General features: G+C 35.9%; 1 protein-coding gene across 1 annotated transcript in view; it reads right to left on the reverse strand.

Annotated features, from left to right (window-relative positions):
- Positions 1 to 1,524: 1,524 nt before the first annotated feature.
- Positions 1,525 to 26,172, reverse strand: part of LOC111053840 (tyrosine-protein kinase receptor torso) — a 320,170-nt gene continuing 295,522 nt past the window's right edge. The window contains exon 18 of the mRNA XM_039421048.1: positions 1,525 to 3,629. Coding sequence (XP_039276982.1) covers positions 3,461 to 3,629 — 169 coding nt within the window. The 3' untranslated portion in view covers positions 1,525 to 3,460. The remainder of the gene's footprint in view (positions 3,630 to 26,172) is intronic.

The following is a 26,172-nucleotide window of genomic DNA, read 5'->3' on the forward strand; positions in this document are numbered from 1 at the left end:
ATCACACATTGTTTGCATCCTACAAATCTGTAGATTAGTTTGAGTCAAGTTAGATGTTCTAAATGATTGACGAGTGTTGTAGGTTGTGATTCGGTTGAAAAGGTTCCTGTTTACATTTATGTACAATATTAGATTCATTGTCACTGTGCAACTCTCTTAGCTGGTGAGTCCTGTGTTCGAAATACCTATGAGAATTTAATTTGCCCTCCCTCATTAGAAATCGCACCTTCCCCAGCAGCATTTTGTTGGCAGTTGTTAGGTGCTCATTTACGTAAATTCTACCGTAAGGAAGGTTAGCATTCAAGTCCGTGATTACGTGGTTTTCCTTCACTTTAGCGGCCAGTAACCATTTTAATTTGGATCTACTAGTGGTAATTTGCAGGTAATTGGTTGTATCTTACCCTATGCTGTCGGAACTCAATGTGCGATTGATATGTCATCGTCTCTTAATGGAACATCGATGGCCGCAGCAATACACTTCAAAATAGCGTATACATTTTCACCTGTTGTTGTTGGGACACCGGAAATTTCTAGGTTATCAATACGAGATCTTTGTTGAAGATCCTGAATTTCCCTTAGACGTAATTGGTTTTCTCGATTCAAAATTTCACAGTCTTTTTTGAATTTTTGTTTTTGGCTTGTAGGGATTTAATAGATTCATGGTTTTTCTCACAATTATTGTTGTTAATGAAACCAGTTCCTTCGCTAAAAGCTGCAAATTTGGTTTCAATAAATTTCTTCAGAGAGCTAGCTAACAATACGAGTTTCAAGATTCCCCTCACTGGCATCACTTGTTTGGGTAACCCATTGATCGCACTTCCATGAATTTTTGTTCTCTAGTTTACGAAAGTTTTTAAGTTTTAATGCGCGTACACGTCGGGTAACATATATTATCGCAAACGGAACACTTGATACACTCTGTACCGATTTCGATTTCACCTACATCACAATTGCTATTCATTTTCAACTGAGTTTATAATTGAATGAAACAAATTTGATGAGCTCTAGAAGTCGTAGTTGGAAACGTTAGTTAGTTGCCTACAGTTGATGCCGGAGTCTACAGAGCGGCAGGTTATCAAACCGATAAGAGTAGAGATAGAGCCACCCGATCACAAGGCTGCTCGACTCTAGAACTGTGTGTTAAATATTGTTAAAGTGTTAAATTCGTGAGTAGCTAAGCTACTATGGGTTTTCACTAACACTTGATTATCCAATGTAGGCACTGATTTATTTCATTTTTGTATAATTTATTAGTATTTTGAAATGTTGAATTGAAACGGTTTGAGATATATCGATGTGCGGGTTTCACCATTAATTTTCTTTTGAAATTCTGTATCAAAATCATGTCTCACATGACCACGATCCCATTTAAAAAAATAAAGTTCGATTCAAATTGAAGCTGGATTCGAAATGAAGATGGACTCATATGACTGAACCAAGATGGCGGACAATAGTCTTAAGCGACTGATAGTAGGTTTTTCTCCTATTGGAATAGGATACCCATGGAACCTTCTGTCATATCATACTTGTAAAAGAAATATTTTGCTGTTTCCATAATAATTTTATTCTCATCAACTCGGTATAATTATTACAAGTTGCGGACTCCCGAGATCAATACAGCAGTTCATGAGCGATTTCTTCAAACCAGGGAGTCACTAGTAACTTTTCAGTTGTAAGATTCTATAAACACTCATACTATAATATATTAGCTCTCTCTGGTGTGCTGTTATAAACAAAAATATTTTTGTATTTTCCTAGAGTAGATAAACATAATATCTTTCAATCTGAATTTAATAAGTAGTTGACAAATTACATAGGAAGCTACAATTAATCCAACAGAGATCAAAGTATTCAGTTTACTAATAAAACATCAATAAGAACATGAAAAACCTGATATCAGAAATACATTGGAAAGTTTCTTATCCAACACCAAGCCTATTTCAAGACGTATAACTTGAAAATTTGAAATGCACGTTATTGGCAATACATCTAACAAAATAAGATGTCCAGAAATAGCATGATATTAAAAGTGATAATAAACATTTATTATTGGTACATCAAATGGAACTCTTGAACAACAATAATAGTACATTATAATGATGATAATACATAGATTTTTATTAAATAATGTTGACAAGATTATTTTTTGAAATGACCAAACAAGAGGAATAAGTTGCCATCTATTTTCCTGTTATAATAGTTGATATTTGAGAATGCAATATTAGAAAAAACAAAATAATAATAGTAATAAATAAAATATATTCTTACTGAAACATTCCACTTACATAGCCTATCACATTAATATTCTTTTTTTTGCGAATCTTCATACACAATCAACTAAATTCAAATTAAGCACAGTATATTCCATCTCAATATACAATCAATATTTTACTGTTTATTCGGAATGCAATCATGTCTGTTGTATTCCCTGTTCAGATCAAATGTTATTACGGATCAAATTTGGAGATTGGCGAATATAATTTATTTATTATACATTAAATAAAAAACTCACATCCAAAAATTTTTGGCATCTAACTGCAATTTTCTGTTCTTCAAAAATTGATAACTGACAAGTGAAATCGATTTTTTAAAAATTGCTTGTTATTCAGATTGATTTCAACTAGTTTGCAGATTTGGTGCCTTCAATTGACATAGATTCATCCAAGTCCAAGTCTCTCCATTTTACTAAATCTGATTCTAAATTAATACAGATGTGTTCACAAAATTAACTCAGCACAAGTATACCATCTACCAAGTCAAAGCATACTCTATCTTTCCAATCTTTCTGAAAGATAAGATACCGTACCTAGGCTATAATTATAATAAATGTTCAATATTATCATTACTTACCAGCTTGAACTATTGATACAAGAATACACATATATTCAGCTTAGGTAAAATAGAACAGCATTCTATTTGAAAGAAATGAAATACTCATATAATTATTATTATCAATGTGAATAATTTCCATGTATGATTAATGTCATCAAAAATTTTCCTGGAATCTAACTAGTGTAGGTAGCATGAAAGATAATTTTAGACCGAATCGACACATTTAGAAAATAAAATATATATTTTTGTAAGACACAACAATGACCGATCGGACTGAGTATCCAAGAAGGAATACATCAATAAATTCATCCTTTCATACATCATTACACTTATAATAAAGTTAGGAAAATATTAGCAATGAATCACAAATGTAAGATTTCGTAGAAAATAAACGATATTTTGAGCGATATACAATATTTGAAAATGTTCTTAAACAGTGAGCAAAATGAGATTACCTCAATCATCCAGAAGCTTTCCTTGAAAATTCTATTTTTTTCTCTCAAACGCTCCTTGAAAAACTTCATCCAAGACTGGTGAAGTTTCAATTGAATTTACCTTCTCTAAAATCCTACTTGAAAAGATTATTCCTTGAAGCTTCACTTGAGTAAGCAGTCCTTAAATTCATTATCTAATCGTGAAATTGATCAGTGTGGTTGACTGTTATCAGATCTACATTCAAATTCAAGTACTGTTGCGGTGATACTTGCTCCAAAAGCTCATCAATATTCTGTACTAGTTGACTGAATGTAGGCCTGTCTTTCGGCTTTGTGGACCAACATGCTAGCATTATGTCGTACCTAGTAGGAAAAGAGAGAGATATTAGTGGAAAATCCATGAAATTACAGTACAAATCTGCTAATTCTCCCTATCAGTTAATCACCGTTCATACCGATCCGCCTCTTGTGGATATGTGGGGATGAAAGACACAATTGAAGCTGCTTTTCACAGAGACACTCCGTGTGAAGCTGCTCCTCTCATAGCCTTGTCCAACCACATCATATCTGTCAAATTTCAAGTGTTTCTTATATTTATGGTGCGTCCGGTTCAATTTTACACATGTTGATGATGTACACATTATTAAAACAAATAAATTCTTCGAGTCCCCTTGTTTCATGTGAATAAACGATGAGTAATTTTTATAATGTTCTTCGTTAAACCGGGCTTTTTGAGATTCCGTCCCATTCAGGGAATTGATTAGAAATTGTTAATTAAGTTTCGTACAATGGTAAGAAAAAACAATAAGTTATCTGACATTTCCATATTTTTTTAATAACTTTTAACAATTTTTCTCCATAGAATATAAAGCAAGGAAATTAGGCTGCAAGAGTTCAATTAATTTCCCATGAAAAAAATCGGTTACAAGTAGCCAACGAGAGTATATATAGGGGTTTTATAGATTTATATACCATCCTTGGGTTACAACTAATTGATCTTCGATTATAAAAATTATATTATCCGGCCTACCAAAAATCTCTTGGCAACCCACTATAGTGGATTGCAACTCACTGGTGGGGAACCACTGGCATAGATTCGCATTTTTCTCTAAACGTTACATTATTCCCATTTCTTACGATTGACTGTACTCGTAATTTTATTGCCAGTTGTAAATTATGTGAATTGTAGATAAATTTGACAAACCTAAAGATCTATTAGCGAAGTGGCAGTAACATTCATTCAGATCTGAATAACTAGGGTACCAAATCAGAAAATAATTGAAGAAGATTCCAGATTCCAAGGACTGAAACAGTATGTTCAAGAATGATTTGAAAATCAAACCTCAAATTTACAATATTTAGGAATTTGTGCATCATTTTTTATGAACGTCATCTCATCAAATCAATCTCATTTCTTTTTTTGGGAGGAATTTGGTGAATCGCGAAAGTGGAAAACATGTGAAAATGTTGTTTTATGACTGCTTGGTTGTTTTATGATTGTGTCCAGCATGGTTATGAGTTGTTCTACAGAAATGTGGATACTAAATTCACCATTAATGCTCTAATGTGTCCTTTGTATCAAATGTGGACTACGACTACACTCTGTTTCCTGTTTCCCCTGTTTCCTGACTCCAGCTGTTCAAAGTCTAGAACTGAACTCAATCCCGAGCTCGGAAACCAGCCCTTAGTGTGCTGTCCTATTTTCTCCTGGATTTCCCTATTTTAATTAATTTCTCCAATTGGTGTTTTTTTGTAGCCAGATGATTGAATATATTTTGGCTATTCTTCGTGATTTTCCATTGGAATAGTTATGTCAGTGCATCGTATTTGCCAGGATCTGAGGTGCTGGGATTTTTGTTTAATGATACTAAGTTCATTTTGTTGCCATTGTTTCTTGCTATATATTTAATTGTGTTTAATTCTGTCTGATAATTATCTTTCGACAGTGAGATGCTTATCAGTCTTTGAGTTATTAATTTGAAAGTGCCTCCTCATATAACTGTCAAAATAATTGTACGACTGAGAAAATGAATAAATATAAACTATAAATTCTATCTTTCGTTACAAATTTTCTATGCTTTTACACTCCAGAGCAAAGCTCGGTCCCCCGATATTTTGATGTTTCATCTATGAGTGTATCTGTCAAAGTAGGTTATCTGAATCTATTGGATTTTGGTTTGTTGTATTTTGATATTGAGAGATGCAGAAAATTTAGGGTACCGGTATTGTTATTTTCATATTCAAAATTGTCCCTGGTGACAGGTTGATGAAGCTCCTTATCAGGAGTAAAATGAATCCAACAAATAATACATTCTACATTTTGAGACAAAAAATGAATTTATTTCAAATATTTATTCAGAAACTAATGTCGTGACTGCAACATAGTTATATCAAGTGTTTCGTCATGGAAAACAACACAAGAATATTATAGGTATCCATTTCAATAGACAGTGGATCATCTATATCAGGGGTCTCCAACCTTTTTTATCCAAGGGCCACATTGTTAATTCTTGGGAGGCTTAGAGGGCCAATAACAAGGATGTACGTGGAATTTGACTTGTGGGGACACACACGACGGGGGATTTGGGGGATGTAAAATTATTGACCGAGCGAAGTGAGGTCTAAGATTCAAGTCGACGGTTTTGCATTCCTCTTTATGTTTATATGTTTAAATTTTCTGCATTTACAGCGAAACACAGCAATAGATTTTCATGAAATTTGACAGGTATGTTCCTTTTTGAATTTCGTGTCGACGTATCTAGCCTATAAGGTTTTTTGAGATTTTGTAGTTTAAGGATAATATAAAATGAAAAGGAGTCTCCTTCGAACGCCAATATTACCTCAGAAATCAGACTATAGAATAATTGATTATAAATCAGCTGTGGAGTGGATTATTAATTGCATGCAATGACGCATGCAATTAATATCTCAATGTAACATTATGAAAAATCAGCTGTCGTGTGGACTATCAATTGTATTCAATGAGGCATGCAATTGATAACTCGAAATAACATAGTATTTTCTCCCGACTTTTCTCTGCTTTCAATTCGGTAAGCTTTTAATGATAGGTGCATAGTTGCTCACAACAAATAAATTATTTGCATTGTCGGTACACCAACCCAAAAAGTATTAGTTGTTTACACACCAATATCCCGCCGATACGACAGGACAGGACATAATTTACTCTGACTGACAGTATAAGAGGAGGCTGTGGTTTATAACTGAGCTAGGTCTACTGTTCACAGAACTACTAGTTATATTTCCATTAAAATAATATGAGGAGTTTTGAGTATGTTTAAATAGGAAGAAACAAACCAAGTCAGTTCATTTTAATACAAAGGCCAATAAAATTAATTGAGTTTAAAAAGCTCATAAGAAAACTTGATAATGCATGAATTTACATAAAGTTACCATGCTGAAAGAGAATACTAATTTTTAGTGAGAAATTGTTTTCCACTTGAAATGTCCGCCCATTTAGGATCAAACTTTGTGGTTCCGATCATTAGAATTGATTTCAAATGTTCATTTGACAAGAAAGTATTTGGTTTAACAAACTTCATTTTTGAAAATGTCTGCTCGCACTTGTAGGTAGATCCAAAAAGAGAAAACATAGCTCGAGCATGATTTTTTCTATTTCTAAAGTCTTTTTCTGAGAGAGAACTGTAAAATGGAAGTAGGCTACCTTGTTTTTAGCGTTCAAACTGTGACATGCACAGTCCGTGCAGACCTTTTGGTAATATCTCGAAATGGTTGATCGCTGCTTGTTTACAGCTAATTTTACACTTATTAAGAAATGGAGTGGCTAGTAAAAGAAGAGTACTGAACTCACAGTTGTTGTCAAAAATGTGTAAAAATATATATTTAAAAAATATGTTGCAATAACTCTCGGCGGGCCGGATATGGCCCGCGGGCCGTAGGTTGGAGAGCCCTGATCTATATGATCAGAATAATTTTTTGTCTATTGCTACGTTTTCACAAATATACAGGATTATGTTCAATGATTTTTTTCGCAAGTTTAGCAATTCAGAGTCGCTTCTAGCATTCCCTCCGCCATCGCTCCTCATCTCTTCAGTCATCCTCTCGCAAACCTCTGCATTCCATCTCTTTTCGAGCAATGACCATCCAGCACATTTGCCTTGACCCACCCCATTTTGATGCTGGTTGGAGTCCATTAAAAGATTCTCAATGGTATTCTCTCCGTATTCATTCGGCGTAAATGGCCATAAAATTTTACCTGGCTCTTACCAAAGCTAATCAGTAGGCTATATATTTCCTTTTACATTTATCCGCTCTTTTATTACTTCATTCCTTACTTTGTCTTATAGTGATAGGCCTGCGCATCTTCTCCAATACCTACATCATTTCCGCGGCAAACAATTCCGCTGAATGTCTTGAATAGGCTATCAATTAAAATGATATTTTATTGAATTCCATTGAAAATCACCACCAGCAGAAGTATTGGTTGTTGGTGGATTATTTATCCTTCATAATAGTGAACTGAAAAGTAGAATACTAAGAAAACCCTTTATTGATTTATGGTTGATATTATTCCATGATGCATGCGGTAATACTCATGATAATGAGAGAGTTTACCGTATTTTATTATTATTTACTCTATCTCAATGTAGACCAGAGAAAACCTGTATACGGTACTTCTAGATTTTTCAATAAGAAGACTATGAATTGTCAAAAAACCACAGATCCATTGATACTTAGAAAGACCAATTTCGGTTGTTACACCCTTGTCAATCTCTGATGAACAGAGTTATCAGAACAATGGTGTAGCAACCGAAACCGGTCTTGCTAACTATCTGTGGTTTTTAGACAATTTCTTAGTCCATTGAACCTTAGGGTTCCAGTGACCGTGTGCCTAATAGTCTAGCTTGACGCCAATGATTAGGTCCCACTCTAGAGTATATTTTATTTCATTGTACCTTTGTATGTTTATATTGTTCAATATTAAGCATTCACACACTTGTTTCAAATTTTCAGTACTGGCTGCAACTCAAAGCACGCTGCGACGTGTATGCACCAGCTATCAACTATCTTGTACCCTGAGAGACTGAACCGCACTGAACTGGTCACAGACGGCTATTGCGCATTGAGAAAACAAAACACGGCAAACTACACCGCCTTGCGAGCTCGCTACTTGACTCGCCGCACAGCAAGCTTGATACAACTTGCCTCAAACGCACAGGCGTGCCTCTCTGCGTACTGGACCAGCGCCCAAGGTTGCTTATTGGCGCAGCAATCGCATTGCTACAGTGCACTATCATGTCATTCACTCAGGTTTTTCTGTTAATTTTTAAGCATGTCTGATCATGAGGAAGATTCACTTCCTGAGCCTTCTGCTCTTTTCAATGCAAGAGACAATTTACACCAGGAAATAGATTGGTTCATAACCAGCTATAACGATTATGTTGTGGACACTGAAGCCACTTATTATCAATTATTGACTGTAAAAAACGAACTAGGTTTACTTAGAATTAAGTATGATAAGATACATCAACAACTATGGAATTCAGAGTTGCAAGTGCAGGACACTTCAACTCATTTTGAGATACTCAATAAGTTTATCTCCATTACCTCTAAGGCAAATGCTGCATTAACTGCTTTTGAAAGCAGACACGCATCAATGAGGCCACTGCTGGTGCTTCCCAGCGGCCAACATCTCAAAACGCACCTTTGGCAAATTTTCAGTTGCCTCAGATTCCGCTTCCACGCTTCAATGGGGAGCTTTCAAAATGGCAAGCATTCTCAAGTGCTTTTACTAATATTATTGGTAATCAAGATAACATTAATGATTCATTGAAATTTTCTATCTTCGTCAATCACTCAGTGGTGAAGCTCTTGCTAGAGTGGAACACATTGAAGCTGACAAAAATGGTTTTCAGCTTGCATGGAACCTCTTAAGGGAGAGGTATGACAACAAGAGATTAATTGCTGCCAGGCACGTCACGGCAATTGAATCTCCGCCTACCATAAAGCGTAACTGTCTGCAATCATTACGGGCATTCATTGACTTTTGCAAGTCCCACATTACCGCGCTCGAAGCGCTTCAACTTGGAGTCCAAATCAAGGACTTGTTGTATATGCACAAAATGTTGTTGCAGTTGGATACTGCTACTGTTCGAGAATGGGAAAAGAGTGTTGGTATACACGACATTCCCACCATTGATAAATTTTGGAATTTTTTGGAATCTCAATGCAAAATCATGGAAGCTGTTGCTTCAAGCTCAGCTAACCATCATCAAGGAAATGTACAGCAAAGTACATCCAACTCGGTTGGTGCTCATAGCAAGCCAAAGTTCAATCAAAGTCAATCAAATGTTCAAGCTAGGATGCAGGTTACTACCTCTTCTATGTCACCTGTAGTTTTTGTAATTCTGTTGGTCATTTTCCAAATCGTTGTAATGAATTATTGAAGTTACAGGTTACTGATCGTTGGAATGCTGTCCGTGACAAAAGGTTATGTTATAATTGCCTCAAGCCTTTCGCACCCAATCATGTTTGTTCGGACAAATCGTGTACACTTTGTGGCAAGAGTCACCACACTGTTCTTCACAGGTCGTATCCTCAATCACGGAACACTCAGCCTACTTCTAAGGATAAGGTAACTTCAAATGTTATTCATTCTCAATCCTTTGCTCCCTCCAGGGGCAAGAATGCTGTTTTGAATTCCGTCATGGTTCAGAATGTGGAAACAACTAAGCAAGCTGTTTCTCATGCAGAACAGCCTCAGAAGAACTCTCATGTCACAATGAGCTCCACTTCGTCTCTGTGTTTGCAACAGCAATCAACTGTCGCCTTGTTACCTACTGCCGAAGTTTTGGTTCAATCTTCTAGTGAGGAATTTATTAAAGCAACCGCGCTTTTAGACTCTTGCTCTGATTGTAATTTGATGTCAACTAGGTTGGCTGAAAAATTGTCACTTGTTATCTTGTATTCTGACACTTTGATTCATAGTGTAGGTGAGAATAAGACCAAATCATCTATTTCTCATTCGGTTTGCTTGTCTTCATCTGATCGTTCGTGGTCGGTTGAAGAAAATTGTATTGTAGTTGATAGCATATCAGCTAATGTTCCTAGTGTGAACATCGATCTTTCCAAAATTTCAATTCCCGTTGAACTCAAATTAGCGGATCCATTGTTTGATCAGTCTAAACCTGTAGATTTGTTACTTGGTGCTGGCATATTTGCATCTGTTCTTCAGCCTGGTAAATTTATATCTAGCTCAAAACGCTCCCATCCTTCAGAAAACCAGTCTAGGTTGGGTCATATTTGGTTCTTGTAAAACCATTCGTCCTATTGCAGCACCTCGTTCGTGCCTCCCCGCTTCACCTGTGGCCGCTCCCCGTAGGGTCACATCGAATGTCCTAACTTCAAATGATGTCTCTCATCAGTTAGAGAAATCAGTTCAGGAAATCAGTTCTCATTCAGTTCAGGTATTAGCACAGAATTACAACAGAAGGCTAGCGGAATAGGACATACTGTTCATGCGTAATCGAGGTAGTTCCTTTGCCAGATTGTAGACTGCGCGCAGAACCCTACTCCGGTCTCGCTCACCCCCCTTCCGCACTCCGTCCTCACAACAACTCTATCACCCACTCCACTGACAGGTAGTCGCCCCTCACTCCTTCACACTATCACACACACCACACACACACCACACAGATGCACACACACAGTCAACTCGGCACCAGACACCTGTCAACATGTGAAGCAATTATAGCAATAATTATAGGACTATTGTGATAATAATATTATTCAACCGCCTTCTGTTTTCTTTGCATTTTTATCCCAACATTCTCACAGCTGAATCATGACTGTATCATTTATATTACTCTGTGTTCTGTAAGAATGAGAATTCTATGTAAAGAAGAAGTAAAGGAATAAGAAAAAGAGAAGTAGAAGAAGAAGAAAATATGAAGTTTTCAGTTCATCATCTTCTAAATATTTATTATTTTCTATCACTATTGTATAGTATATCTTCATCTTTCTTATCCTCTTCTCCTCCTTCATGATCCACTAATTCTTATTTCTCTCATATGCTACTCCTTCTTCTTCTTTTTCTCTTCCTCCTCGTAGAAGAAGAAGAAGAAGAAGAAGAAGAGAAGAAGAAGAAGAAGAAAGAAGAAGAAGAAGAAGAAGAAGAAGAAGAAGAAGAAGAAGAAGAAGATTTCTTCCTTCTTCTTCCACTATCTAATCTTCTTCATGTTCTACCACTTCTTATTTCTATCTTGCTACTCCTTCCCATTCTTATCTTTCTTCAATGAGAAGAAGAAAAAATAAAAAGAAGAAGGAGAAGAAGAGGAAGAATAGAATGATGGAGAAGAGGAGAAGAAAAAGAAGAAGATGAGTAGATGATAAGAATAAAATGACGATTTTGAGTAGAAGAAGTATTTATTATTATAAATAATAGAACATGATGACAAAAAGATAATAGTAAGAAGCAGAAGAAGGAGAAAAAGAAGAAGAGCTACAACATGATGATGAAGAAAAATAAGTAGGAGATGAAGAGAATAAGATAACATGAGAAAAGAAGAAGAAGTTGATGTATTACTATTATTACATTCATTTAAACTACATAAGTCACCCTATCCATAATATTTGGTGAAGCTGAATTTTTGCAGGATGTTAGTATACATAATTAATAGCCTGGAATCACAATATACTCATTTTCTCTCACTTGCTCTATAAGGTCAACTTTTGTAAAGATATCCAATACTCCAGAATCATTACCCGAAAAATGTTGCGTTTTCGGAACTAATTATCAAAACTGCCCTTTTTCACTATCTCGTAACTGGACTATTATTAACTAATGAGCTGTTTAACATGCATTTGAACATGAAGATTCTGAATTTATCACTTTTATACCTGGCCACCATGGGCGCCGACTTATCAAAATCTTTGGGTGGGCTCATTGGTTAGGGGTCTGGGGAGGGGTTTTTTCCATATAATTGATCAGAATTTTTATGGACTCAGCCCCCCAAAATATTTTTGGGTGGGCTCCACAGCCTACCTACCTACCTACCTGATACCTACCTACCCAGACCTTATGGAGTCGGCATCAGTGCTGGTCACTTTTTGAAAACTGAGTATCGTACCATTATAATATAATGGAGAACTTCGTTTCTCTGATACCTTTTTGGCTATTGCATTTTGTGTTTCACACAGAAAGGACTTGTCACGGTTGATTATAAGAATCGTTCAATGGTGGGTGTTGAAAACACTGATGTCTCTCTTGAATGCTTGCTACCATCGGACTCCCCAATGCTTAATGCCCCCAAACAGAAAACTCTAACGGTGTAACATCGGGTTGTGGGCATATTGTTCCATTCAATTAACCCTGGTAAACTCACACAGAAAACACACGCAATTCATTAGATGTCAATTAAAGGAAGAAACTTTGTAATCAGAAATCAGACCCATGTTTCCATTTCGCCAATCAACATTCAATATCATTATTTATAACAATAATAAACATCATCAACATAATGCAATGCTAATTTTAAGATCTGTTACCAAGATTAATAATAAATTTGGAGACACATTAGAGCTCGTTTCACTTTCATTGCACTTAATAAAATTATTATTTATTTTATTGTTATAACATATTAATATTTATTATCACGTAATATCATGAAACTTGAGTAGTTTTTTTTTAGTTTATGAATTTCCTACTGGACTGACTGCTAAAAAAAGTATCAGAAAAGAAGAGAAATGAACATCATAACTTGATATTTGACCGAGCGAAGTGAGGTCTAAGATTCATGTCGACGGTTAGGCATTTCTCTTAATGTTTACATGTTAGAATGTTTACATGTTTAAATGTTCAAATGTTTATAAGTTGCACATTTACGGCGAAACGCGGTAATAGATTTTCATGAAATTTGACAGGTATGTTCCTTTTTAATTGCGCGTCGACGTATATACAAGGTTTTTGGAAATTTTGCATTTCAATATGAAAGGTAAAAGGAGCCTCCTTCATAAGTCGATATTACAGTAAAAGTCAGATTAAAGAATTATTCATCATAAATCAGCTGACAAGTGATTACACAGATGTGTGGAGAAGCCAGTCTATTGCTGTATTTCCATAAGGTCTATAGTTTCAATCAGGTGGATGAGAATACTGCGTGAGGTCTACTGTTCACAAAACTGCTAGTAGTTCTGTGAACAGTAGACCTCGCGCAGTTATACACCAACTATCATTTGATCAGATCATGCTTACACAAGATTTAATTATCATATAACGCTCTCTGGAATTTAGCGCGAGAAAACCAGAAGACATCTAGGCGCCCAGACGAGCTGTTATAAGTTCTTTGCATCCTATTTATTAGGATAAATGATCAAAACTGTTTTAAATAAGGAATGCCGATATCCAAAAGCACAACTTTTTACAGAATTTACAGTTTTAAATGTAAGGCAATTGTACATTAAATATTTATTGATCTACATAAAAAACTAATAACTTAAAATTTTATCAGATATTTTACATACCTATCCTACACGGTATAGAGCTAACTTCGGTTTGCGACGCCGCAGTGTGGGTCATGGAGTGGAGCTGAGGACACTTTTTATTTGGTTCAAATGGTCTATCGTAATTTGCCCGCTGAGATAAGAACTGATATGGATGAATGCAGTGTGGCTGCATTCAAGAGTAAGTGCAGGGACACACGATCCGGCGACATCGCCGTCCGGCGTTTTCGCCGTCCGAAGCTTCGCCGTCCGGTTGCAAGAAGTACACAGGAAGGCATGGGGCAGAACACACGACGCCGGCGACGGCGAAAACGCCGGCCGGCGAGAATTGACCCGGCGATATCGCCGGTATTCTCTACTTCGCCGTCGGTTTTGCCGCCGAAAGCAGTAGCAGGGCATTGTACTATATGGAGATGAACACACGACACGGCGAAAACGCCGGACGGCGCTGTCCCACCCATGCCACTTCTTTATTTATTACATTTGTAAAGTTCAAATGGGTAGGGTAGGGTTACAAGGGTAGGTTACAAGGGTAGGGTTGTAAGGGTAGCTGCTACGATATTTTTCTCTGCAGGGTTTGCAACACTGATTCAACCTGATTCAACTGGTGTGTTGCCCTTTTTTCGTTCAGTGTCGAGTATAATATTGTTGTTACTGTCTAGTTTAATTTTTTGTTCCTGTATCTGAACAGCGACTGTCCTACAGGAAGGAAATATTCATCCCCAACAATAATATAATAATATAATAGGAAATAATGCCGCCGGGCCCGGCGAAAACGCCGGACGGCAGCTTCGCCGTCTGTCGTGTGTTCTGAATGCTAATTGTCGCCGGGTCCGGCGAAAACGCCGGACGGCGATGTCGCCGGATCGTGTGTCCCTGCACTAAGGTGGAGGGGTGGCTATACCGCCTGGGCTGGGAGTCGTCAGAAAGCCTGCTTCAGTCTGTTTATTGGCACTAAGATCATCTCTATTAATTTGATAGCTTTTCTTATACATACATAGATTTTTTTTCATTTTTGAGAGCTTATAAATTTTCATAACTTCCCTTTCTCTCTTTATATTACCACATACTTTATTAATCGTTTATAGATTTACACATCTTCATTACTATATTCTTTTCAATAGTCACTGTGTGGAATCGGCTGGTTTCTGTTCCTCGGTAACTTTTTATATGAGAAGTACCATTATTTTTACAATAAGTATATACAAAATATATTCCACTCATGCAATCTCAAGAATTTATTCATATTCCAATTCTCGAATCTGTATAATATATATGTTACTCTTTTCAATCTTTTTCTGTTTATGAAATTCGTCAATGTACAATGTAATAGGTAATTTTAATTTCATAATTATAATACAAACTATCTTATACTTACCTTCTTCTTGTTAAAGTCGGACATTCTATTACCTATATAATATTTGAATAGACTATGGCTACCCACTGTAACAGGAACCCACCCCCTACACTCAGACGAATAGTCTTGTAGGGGTATTCCAGTAAAACATGCTCTGTATTACAATGTAATCTGTTTTTCGTATGGAGTAAAGAATATTTGAATTTGAATTTGATAACACTCACATCATAAAAGCGTTATAAACTGAATAAATTGCAATTTTAAAAATATCTTAAAATATGCCCAACTATTCTCTCTCGATTATAGGAGAATAATGTGGAGTTTGGAAGAAATTGAATTTACCACACATTATCCTGTTTTAAGTGTATGAGAGTTAAATTCTAGAATAGAAATGCCCTCCGAGTTGGTTGAAGAGGTTGTCATCCTTCGTAGTCTTTCAAACAGGCATTCAACCAATCCACTTGTCTTAGAGAATTATCATTTTTTCAGAAGGAATATATATTGTAGGGTACTTATAGTATGAATTCATACATACATAATACTTTTCAATTAATGATTCATTTTCATTAAATACATTATTATTGGATCATGAAGAGTTGGTTTTCCTTTTCACAAATAAAAAATAAAGAATGAGAGTTTAACAATAAGAGAACAAGTATCATTTGAGAATTCCTCTCACAAATTAATAATGAGAAATATGTGTTTCACAATACGAGAGCAAGTATTCAATACAATTCTCAATAATTACTGAAAATTCCCCACGCGGTATGCATGCTTTAATATAATTATATTCACCCTTATATTTTGTTGTAGTTTCTAATTAGAGAGATTCACCAGAAAACTATTTCCTGATCAAGTATATGGAAGCCATAAATTTTCTGAAAAAAGAGATTCTCCTCCTAATAATAGTTAACAATAGTTAACACTCACACTTCCTCCTACTCCATCACCTCCTTCTTCCCCTTCTTCTCTTCTTCTTCTTCTTCTTCCCCTTCTCTTCTTCTTCTTCCTCTTCTTCTCCTTCTCTTCTTCTTATTCTTCTTCTTCTTCTCCTTCTCCTCCTCTTCCTTCAGCTCCTCCTCCTCCATTTTTATCTTCATTTTATTCATCTCCATCTTATTCTTCTTCTGCTATTTCTTCGTGTCTTCTTATTCTTCTAGGAGGAGGAAGAAGGAGGAGAAAAAGAAGAAACAAAGAAATAGCAGAAGAAGAAAAAGGAGAAGAAGAAGAAAATGAAGATGAGAATGGAGGAGGAAGAGGAAGAGAACGTGAAGAAGATGAAGAGCTGAGAATAATAATAAAATCTTCTTATTTTTCTCATTATTCTTATCATCCTCCTTTTCTTCTCCTTATCATATTAAAGAACTTATCATATCAACAGATTATAGAAAAATAGAAATTATATATATTCATAATTCAGCTCTAGTGTTGTCAGAGCAGAAAGCTACATGTCACAAAGGAATGAAATTGTTTGTCTTTTATAATAGGCCACTAATTGGCTTTGTTGTGCTTGCAATAATTATTATTGTTGAGGCTTCCTCAGAAAAGAGTTGAAAGCCTGGCAGGCTGCCAGATGCAGCTATAAAAAACCGGATCAAAAGACTGACACTCTCCTTCCATATTCCCATGCCAGCCCACTTTTCTCCTTCCACTCATTTCAAGCCGTTACAAGCGACTGTTGACATGCTTATGCGATCTGGTGGGACAATGCAGAACTAACTTATGCTAACTTATGCGTGATATTATAAATGCACTACGTTGTTATTCTCATTATAGGAGTTTTCTCTGGTATTAGCTACCAATTCTTCTCATAATGATGTTATCTCAGGCATAATCAATAGTTGCTCAACGCAACACAAAATCGTTCGTACAACAGCGTATGTTCTACGGTGCATTCATAATTGTAGGAAACAAAATTCAGTCACTCCGCGCTTTGGTCAATTAGCTGTCTCTGAAATTTCAGAAGCTGAAAATTGTATCTTCAAATCTATTCAAGAAGAAGCTTTCTCTGCCGAACTTAAAGCATTGCGTCAAAATCAGGAGCTATTGCCTAATAGTTCTATTAAAGCCTTGTCACCATTCATTCACTCAGATTCTCTGCTCAGAGTTGGTGGACGTTTGCAAAATGCAAATGTTTCCTTTGATTATAAACATCAAATATTGTTGCCCAGCAATCACAAATTCACTCATGCATTGATTGTTGCTCACCATCGTCGTCTAAGTCATGCTGGGGTGCAGGCCACCATGGCCAGTGTAAGACAATGATTTTGGTTTCCCTCCACCCGTCGCACCATCAAAAGTGTATTGCGGCATTGCATATTGTGTTTTCGCTTTTTGGCTCTTCGCTCTGAGCAAATCATGGGTAGTTTACCAGCGGCCCGCGTTCAGGCCAATGTTCCCTTTTGCAATTGTGGTTTGTATTACGCCGGTCCTATTCCCATTTGTGTAGGCGGCCCCAAATCTCGTACTTCTTATTTAACCACTCTTCAGAAAAAAGGCAAATGGTTAAACAATTATGAAAATTTGAAGGTCGGTACAGTTGTCATCTTGAAGGATCCTGGTTCCGCGCAGTCCACTTGGAAGCTGGCGCGCATTACTGAAGTTCATCCCGGTAAGGACGACAAGGTTCGAGTTGTCACTGTTCTCACTCCCTCTGGCACTTTTAAGAGAGCTATTTCGAGTTTAGCACCTCTTCCCATTGATGAGGATTCTAGTTAATCCCCTTGCTCTTATGGTTCATGTTGTATTTTTTAGGTTTCATTGTTTTTTTCCCCTGGTTCTCACATGGGGCCCAGTTTTCAATTTCCAATTGCCTTGCCAGATTTGACATATTTCTTACTTTTTCTTATTGTGCCATACCCCCGTATGACACAAGGGGCCCAGTTTATGTAAAATCTGACAAAGCATCTATTGGAATGGTTCCACTTGTTATTCGTTCCGCTACTACGTAGACATCATGTCGTCATTTTGTCTATCCCGCTGACCAGTGACGTCACAGTCGCGGTTCTTTGCCACTGCTCTAGTCAGCTGGTTTTCTATACTTCTATTCGTACCTTTTTTGTCGGATTGTTTGCCGTTGCAATTTTAATATTTGTGCTATTCAATTTTTTGGAATTTAATCTTGTCTTTAGGCATCTTACCTTTTAGATATTTGCCACTTTTTCACCAAACGTTTGTGGACGTTTCACATACGTGGCTGACATTTCCGCCTTCCCTTTTTGTTACTAGCGTCTTTTGCCTTTTGCTGTTTGTCTTTTCATGGAGGTCGTCGGGTATGCATCTCACGCCCGGTCTAAACTTTTCATCTGAATTCATCGGACCTACAGAACCTTTTTTAAAGTGTGAATTATTCTTCAAATTAATTCGTTTGTTCTATTCTTCAAGTGTGATTCAATTATTCATCGAGTTCTTCACTCAGTTACTCTGTTAAACTTTGATAAGCTTTGTCAAAAATTGCAACCTCGTGTGAGCGTTTCATCGCTATTCATTTGATCTACAGAACCTTTTTTAAAGTGTGAATTATTCTTCAAATTAATTCATTTATTCTATTCTTCAATTTTGAGTAAATTATTCATCGATTGCTTGCTTATTGCTTTGATAAACTTTGTCAAAAATTAGAACCTCGTGTAAGCTTCAGTTGCCATTTTTCTACAATTGGCTTCACCTCGTGAAACTCAAACTTTCAAGTGCATCATCTCTACCGTTTGGAAATCAATCCAAAAATTCCACAATTTGAAGATCGGATTATTCGTTTGGAATTCTACTCGCTCCAGTCTACTTTTCCATTGGGGGATTCGCCTGCTGTAGTGGACGTTTCCATGCTTGTCATCGCATGGCCAGATCACTTCATCGCTTGCTGATGTCCTGTTCCTGTTGGTATGCGGAGTCATTGCCTGTCTGCCTGGCCGCATCTCCTCTTCAAAATTTTATTCAGGTTATGTAAATCGTTCTTTTCAATTTTCATTTACGTATGCATCATTATTGTTTTATTAATGTCTATCTTGACATTCAATTCACTGAGGCTACCGACGCCTACTTATTGTTTTATTAATGTCTATCTTGACATTCAATTCACTGAGGCTATCGACGCCTACTTATTGTTTTATTAATGTCTATCTTGACATTCAATTCACTAAGGCCACTGACGCCTATATAATTGTATTCAATAGTAGCAATTATTCTTTTGATTTGACAGCTACCCTTGGCTTTACAAGTGATTTTCTGAGGCCACTGACGCCTATATAATTGTATTCAATAGTAGCAACTATTAATTTATTGGATTTGACAGCTACCCTTGGCTTTACAAGTGATTTTCTGAGGCCACTGTCGCCTATTACTTGTTCTAATTGATGTCTGTCTTGACATTCAATTCATTGAAGGCCCATGTCGCCTATATTCAACCCGGACTGTCCTCATTGTATTTATTAGCTACCCTTAGCTCTTAAGTGATATTTTAAGGCCAGTAACGCCTATTAATTGTTTGGTCGAAGTCTATCTTGACATTCAAATCACTGAAGGCCTATGCCGCATATATTTTTATACGTTACTTGCTGAGCATTTTTTACAGCTTATTGTCATTTCTTAATCATTAATATTGTACCTTATAGTAATAACTTTCATTATAGCACTCAATTTATATTCATTTCAGGTATCATTAATGCTACCTTTTCATTTATTGTCAGACTTCAATGGTCATTAATGTCATTGACCTAATTTCATTTAAATTTTGTATTTCTCTACATTATTTCACATGTTGTAATTTTCCCAAGATTTGACTCATTGTTTTTGTATGTGGCCATCTGCCTATTATTATTTTATTGATCTCAAGATATTTGATTCAATGTTTTTTGTATGTGGCCATCTGCCTATTATCATCTTATTATTATTAAATCTTATATTGATGATTCATTTAGTCTTTTATTGGCGTACTTACCACACTTCAAGCTATCAGTATTTTTATGCACAGAATTCAAAGATTTATTTGTAGGTATTTATACCAACTATCATTCACAGTCCACTGCCCTCCCCTTGGATTCTGTCAATGACTGCTTGGTTGTTTTATGATTGTGTCCAGCATGGTTATGAGTTGTTCTACAGAAATGTGGATACTAAATTCAACATTAATGCTCTAATGTGTCCTTTGTATCTGGCTACTACGCTGCCAGTCTGTCCAAAATATAGAATTTGGGGCATGTGCAGCATCTGATCCTTTTCATATTCTCTATTCATAGTTGCAGCTATGTTCATAGTTGTAGCTTTTATGATAATCTTCATTTTCTCATTTCTATAATTGGAAAAAATTTTCTTGACGAAATGAAACATTCCTAAATAATTCAAAATAGGTGAAACATGAGCTAAAGACTATTCTCTCTTTATTTCATTTTGTGTTCAATTTTCTAGTTTTTTGAAATTCAATTTAAATGTAGACTACGACTACACCCTGTTTCCCTGTTTCCTGACTCCAGCTGTTCAAAGTCTAGAACTGAACTCAATCCCGAGCTCGGAAACCGCCCTTAGTGTGCTGTCCTATTTTCTCCTGGATTTCCCTATTTCAATTAATTTCTCCAATTAGTGTTTTTTTGTAGCCAGATGATTGAATATCTTTTGGCTATTCTTCGTGATTTTCCATTGGAATAGTTATGTCAGTGCATCGTATTTGCCAGGATCTGAGGTGTTGGGATTTTTGTTTAATGATACTAAGTTCATTTTGTTGCCATTGTTTCTTGCTAGATATTTTATTAATATTTTATATAATTGTGTTTAATTCTGTCTGATAATTATCTTTCGACAGTGAGATGCTTATCAGTCTTTGAGTTATTAATTTGAAAGTGCCTCCTCATATAACTGTCAAAATAATTGTACGACTGAGAAAATGAATAAATATAAACTATAAATTCTATCTTTCGTTACAAATTTTCTATGCTTTTACACTCCAGAGCAAAGCTCGGTCCCCCGATATTTTGATGTTTCATCTATGAGTGTATCTGTCAAAGTAGGTTATCTGAATCTATTGGATTTTGGTTTGTTGTATTTTGATATTGAGAGATGCAGAAAATTTAGGGTACCGGTATTGTTATTTTCATATTCAAAATTGTCCCTGGTGACAGGTTGATGAAGCTCCTTATCAGGAGTAAAATAAATCCAACAAATAATACATTCCACATTTTGAGACAAAAAAATGAATTTATTTCAAATATTTATTCAGAAACTAATGTCGTGACTACAATATAGTTATATCAAGTGTTTCGTCATGGAAAACAACACAAGAATATTATAGGTATCCATTTCAATAGACAGTGGATCATCTATATCAGGGGTCTCCAACCGTTTTTATCCAAGGGCCACATTGTTAATTCTTGGGAGGCTTAGAGGACCTATAACAAGGATGTACGTGGAATTTGACTTGTGGGGACACACACGACGGGGGATTTGGGGGGTGTAAAATTATTAACCGAGCGAAGTAAGGTCTAAGATTGAAGTCGACGGTTTTGCATTCCTCTTTATGTTTATATGTTTCAATTTTCTGCATTTATAGCGAAACACAGCAATAGATTTTCATGAAATTTGACAGGTATGTTCCTTTTGAATTTCGCGTCGACTTATGTATAAGGTTTTTTGAGATTTTGTAGTTCAAGGATAATATAAAATGAAAAGGAGTCTCCTTCGAACGCCAATATTACCTCAGAAATCAGACTATAGAATAATTGATTATAAATCAGCTGTGGAGTGGATTATTAATTGCATGCGTCATTGCATGCAAATATCTCAATGTATCATTATGAAAAATCAGCTGTCGTGTGGACTATCAATTGTATTCAATGAGGCATGCAATTGATAACTCGAAATAACATAGTATTTTCTCCCGACTTTTCTCTGCTTTCAATTCGGTAAGCTTTTAATGATAGGAGCATAGTTGCTCACAACAAATAAATTATTTGCATTGTCGGTACACCAACCCAAAAAGTATTAGTTGTTTACACACCAATATCCCGCCGATACGACAGGACAGGACATAATTTACTCTGACTGACAGTATAAGAGGAGGCTGTGGTTTATAACTGAGCTAGGTCTACTGTTCACAGAACTGCTACTACTAGTTATATTTCCATTAAAATAATATGAGGAGTTTTAAGTATGTTTAAATAGGAAGAAACAAACCAAGTCAGTTCATTCTAATACAAAGGCCAATAAAATTAATTGAGTTTAAAAAGCTCATAAGAAAACTTGATAATGCATGAATTTACATAAAGTTACCATGCTGAAAGAGAATACTCATTTTTAGTGAGAAATTGTTTTCCACTTAAAATGTCCGCCCATTTAGGATCAAACTTTGTGGTTCCGATCATTAGAATTGATTTCAAATGTTCATTTGACAATGAAGTATTTGGTTTAACAAACTTCATTTTTGAAAATGTCTGCTCACACTTGTAGGTAGATCCAAAAAGAGAAAACATAGCTCGAGCATGATTTTTTCTATTTCTAAAGTCTTTTTCTGAGAGAGAACTGTAAAATGGAAGTAGTTTACCTTGTTTGTAGCGTTCAAACTGTGACATGTACAGTCCGTGCAGACCTTTTGGTAATATCTCGAAATGGTTGATCGCTGCTTGTTTACAGCTAATTTTACACTTATTAAGAAATGGAGTGGCTAGTAAAAGAAGAGTACTGAACTCACAGTTGTTGTCAAAAATGTGTAAAAATATATATTTAAAAAAATCTGTTGCAATAACTCTCGGCGGGCCGGATATGGCCCGCGGGCCGTAGGTTGGAGAGCCCTGATCTATATGATCAGAATAAATTTTTGTCTATTGCTACGTTTTCACAAATATACAGGATTATGTTCAATGATTTTTTTCGCAAGTTTAGCAATTCAGAGTCGCTTCTAGCATTCCCTCCGCCATCGCTCCTCATCTCTTCAGTCATCCTCTCGCAAACCTCTGCATTCCATCTCTTTTCGAGCAATGACCATCCAGCACATTTGCCTTGACCCACCCCATTTTGATGCTGGTTTGGAGTCCATTAAAAGACTCTCAATGGTATTCTCTCCGTATTCATTCGGCGTAAATGGCCATAAAATTTTACCTGGCTCTTACCAAAGCTAATCAGTATATATTTCCTTTTACATTTATCCGCTCTCTTATTACTTCATTCCTTACTTTGTCTTATAGTGATAGGCCTGCGCATCTTCTCCAATACCTACATCATTTCCGCGGCAAACAATTCCGCTGAATGTCTTGAATAGGCTATCAATTAAAATGATATTTTATTGAATTCCATTGAAAATCACCACCAGCAGAAGTATTGGTTGTTGGTGGATTATTTATCCTTCATAATAGTGAACTGAAAAGTAGAATACTAAGAAAACCCTTTATTGATTTATGGTTGATATTATTCCATGATGCATGCAATTGATAACTCGAAATAACATAGTATTTTCTCCCGACTTTTCTCTGCTTTCAATTCGGTAAGCTTTTAATGATAGGTGCATAGTTGCTCACAACAAATAAATTATTTGCATTGTCGGTACACCAACCCAAAAAGTATTAGTTGTTTACACACCAATATCCCGCCGATACGACAGGACAGGACATAATTTACTCTGACTGACAGTATAAGAGGAGGCTGTGGTTTATAACTGAGCTAGGTCTACTGTTCACAGAACTACTAGTTATATTTCCATTAAAATAATATGAGGAGTTTTGAGTATGTTTAAATAGGAAGAAACAAACCAAGTCAGTTCATTTTAATACAAAGGCCAATAAAATTAATTGAGTTTAAAAAGCTCATAAGAAAACTTGATAATGCATGAATTTACATAAAGTTACCATGCTGAAAGAGAATACTAATTTTTAGTGAGAAATTGTTTTCCACTTGAAATGTCCGCCCATTTAGGATCAAACTTTGTGGTTCCGATCATTAGAATTGATTTCAAATGTTCATTTGACAAGAAAGTATTTGGTTTAACAAACTTCATTTTTGAAAATGTCTGCTCGCACTTGTAGGTAGATCCAAAAAGAGAAAACATAGCTCGAGCATGATTTTTTCTATTTCTAAAGTCTTTTTCTGAGAGAGAACTGTAAAATGGAAGTAGGCTACCTTGTTTTTAGCGTTCAAACTGTGACATGCACAGTCCGTGCAGACCTTTTGGTAATATCTCGAAATGGTTGATCGCTGCTTGTTTACAGCTAATTTTACACTTATTAAGAAATGGAGTGGCTAGTAAAAGAAGAGTACTGAACTCACAGTTGTTGTCAAAAATGTGTAAAAATATATATTTAAAAAAATATGTTGCAATAACTCTCGGCGGGCCGGATATGGCCCGCGGGCCGTAGGTTGGAGAGCCCTGATCTATATGATCAGAATAATTTTTTGTCTATTGCTACGTTTTCACAAATATACAGGATTATGTTCAATGATTTTTTTTCGCAAGTTTAGCAATTCAGAGTCGCTTCTAGCATTCCCTCCGCCATCGCTCCTCATCTCTTCAGTCATCCTCTCGCAAACCTCTGCATTCCATCTCTTTTCGAGCAATGACCATCCAGCACATTTGCCTTGACCCACCCCATTTTGATGCTGGTTTGGAGTCCATTAAAAGATTCTCAATGGTATTCTCTCCGTATTCATTCGGCGTAAATGGCCATAAAATTTTACCTGGCTCTTACCAAAGCTAATCAGTAGGCTATATATTTCCTTTTACATTTATCCGCTCTTTTATTACTTCATTCCTTACTTTGTCTTATAGTGATAGGCCTGCGCATCTTCTCCAATACCTACATCATTTCCGCGGCAAACAATTCCGCTGAATGTCTTGAATAGGCTATCAATTAAAATGATATTTTATTGAATTCCATTGAAAATCACCACCAGCAGAAGTATTGGTTGTTGGTGGATTATTTATCCTTCATAATAGTGAACTGAAAAGTAGAATACTAAGAAAACCCTTTATTGATTTATGGTTGATATTATTCCATGATGCATGCGGTAATACTCATGATAATGAGAGAGTTTACCGTATTTTATTATTATTTACTCTATCTCAATGTAGACCAGAGAAAACCTGTATACGGTACTTCTAGATTTTTCAATAAGAAGACTATGAAATTGTCAAAAAACCACAGATCCATTGATACTTAGAAAGACCAATTTCGGTTGTTACACCCTTGTCAATCTCTGATGAACAGAGTTATCAGAACAATGGTGTAGCAACCGAAACCGGTCTTGCTAACTATCTGTGGTTTTTAGACAATTTCTTAGTCTTTTTATTCAATGTGAATAATTACCACAATATCAACTTTTCAACTACACAAAAAACTTCTAGATTGTTAATTCTATGGTATGGATCTAATCCTCTTAGGGCTATAGAGGAGGCTGTGATTAGCCTATATTGTTCTGGATACCGGTACTGTGAGACTTACAGCCAAAATTATTACCGAATACAAAAAAAAAACAAAACAAAAAAAAACATTACCAACACTGTAACTATGATATGATACTTACCGTATAGTTCGTGTATTCATGTGACTAATTAATTTCTTGAGGTGTAATTACTGTGTGATAACACCTATTCGGATTTACTAAGCATTTTAAAGAAACACCTCATCAAACTCATCAGAAAAAAAAGAATATGATTCATAGTGCCTGTTGCACAAAAGCCGGTTGAATTTCAATCGTGATTAATTCAAGAAGAACCAAACAGTGAATCCGCCTTATCAAAAAGGCCTTCTCTGATTGGTTCTCGTGATATTAATCACGGTTAACATTGCACCGGTTTTTGTGCAACCGGGCCATAGTGATTTTTCCAAAAATAATATCCTATGTTAGAATCTTATACAGAGTGTTTCGAAAGTAGTGTCGAACATTTTAGGGTATTGTTCCTGGATGATAAGAGACTACAAATGTCGTATTTGAAGTGTCCAAAACTCAGCGGTTTTCACTTTTCAAAACTCACTTGGGAATTCTTATCTCGAGAACGAAATGTTGTATTGATTTGAAATTAGGCATGAATATTTAAGATGAAGCTTTGAAACTCAGTATGGCTCCAATGGTCATCCAGCTGATTTTACAATGTTTTTC

This window comes from Nilaparvata lugens, chromosome 2 (assembly GCF_014356525.2).
Source record: "Nilaparvata lugens isolate BPH chromosome 2, ASM1435652v1, whole genome shotgun sequence".
NCBI classification, from domain to species: Eukaryota; Metazoa; Arthropoda; class Insecta; order Hemiptera; family Delphacidae; genus Nilaparvata; species Nilaparvata lugens.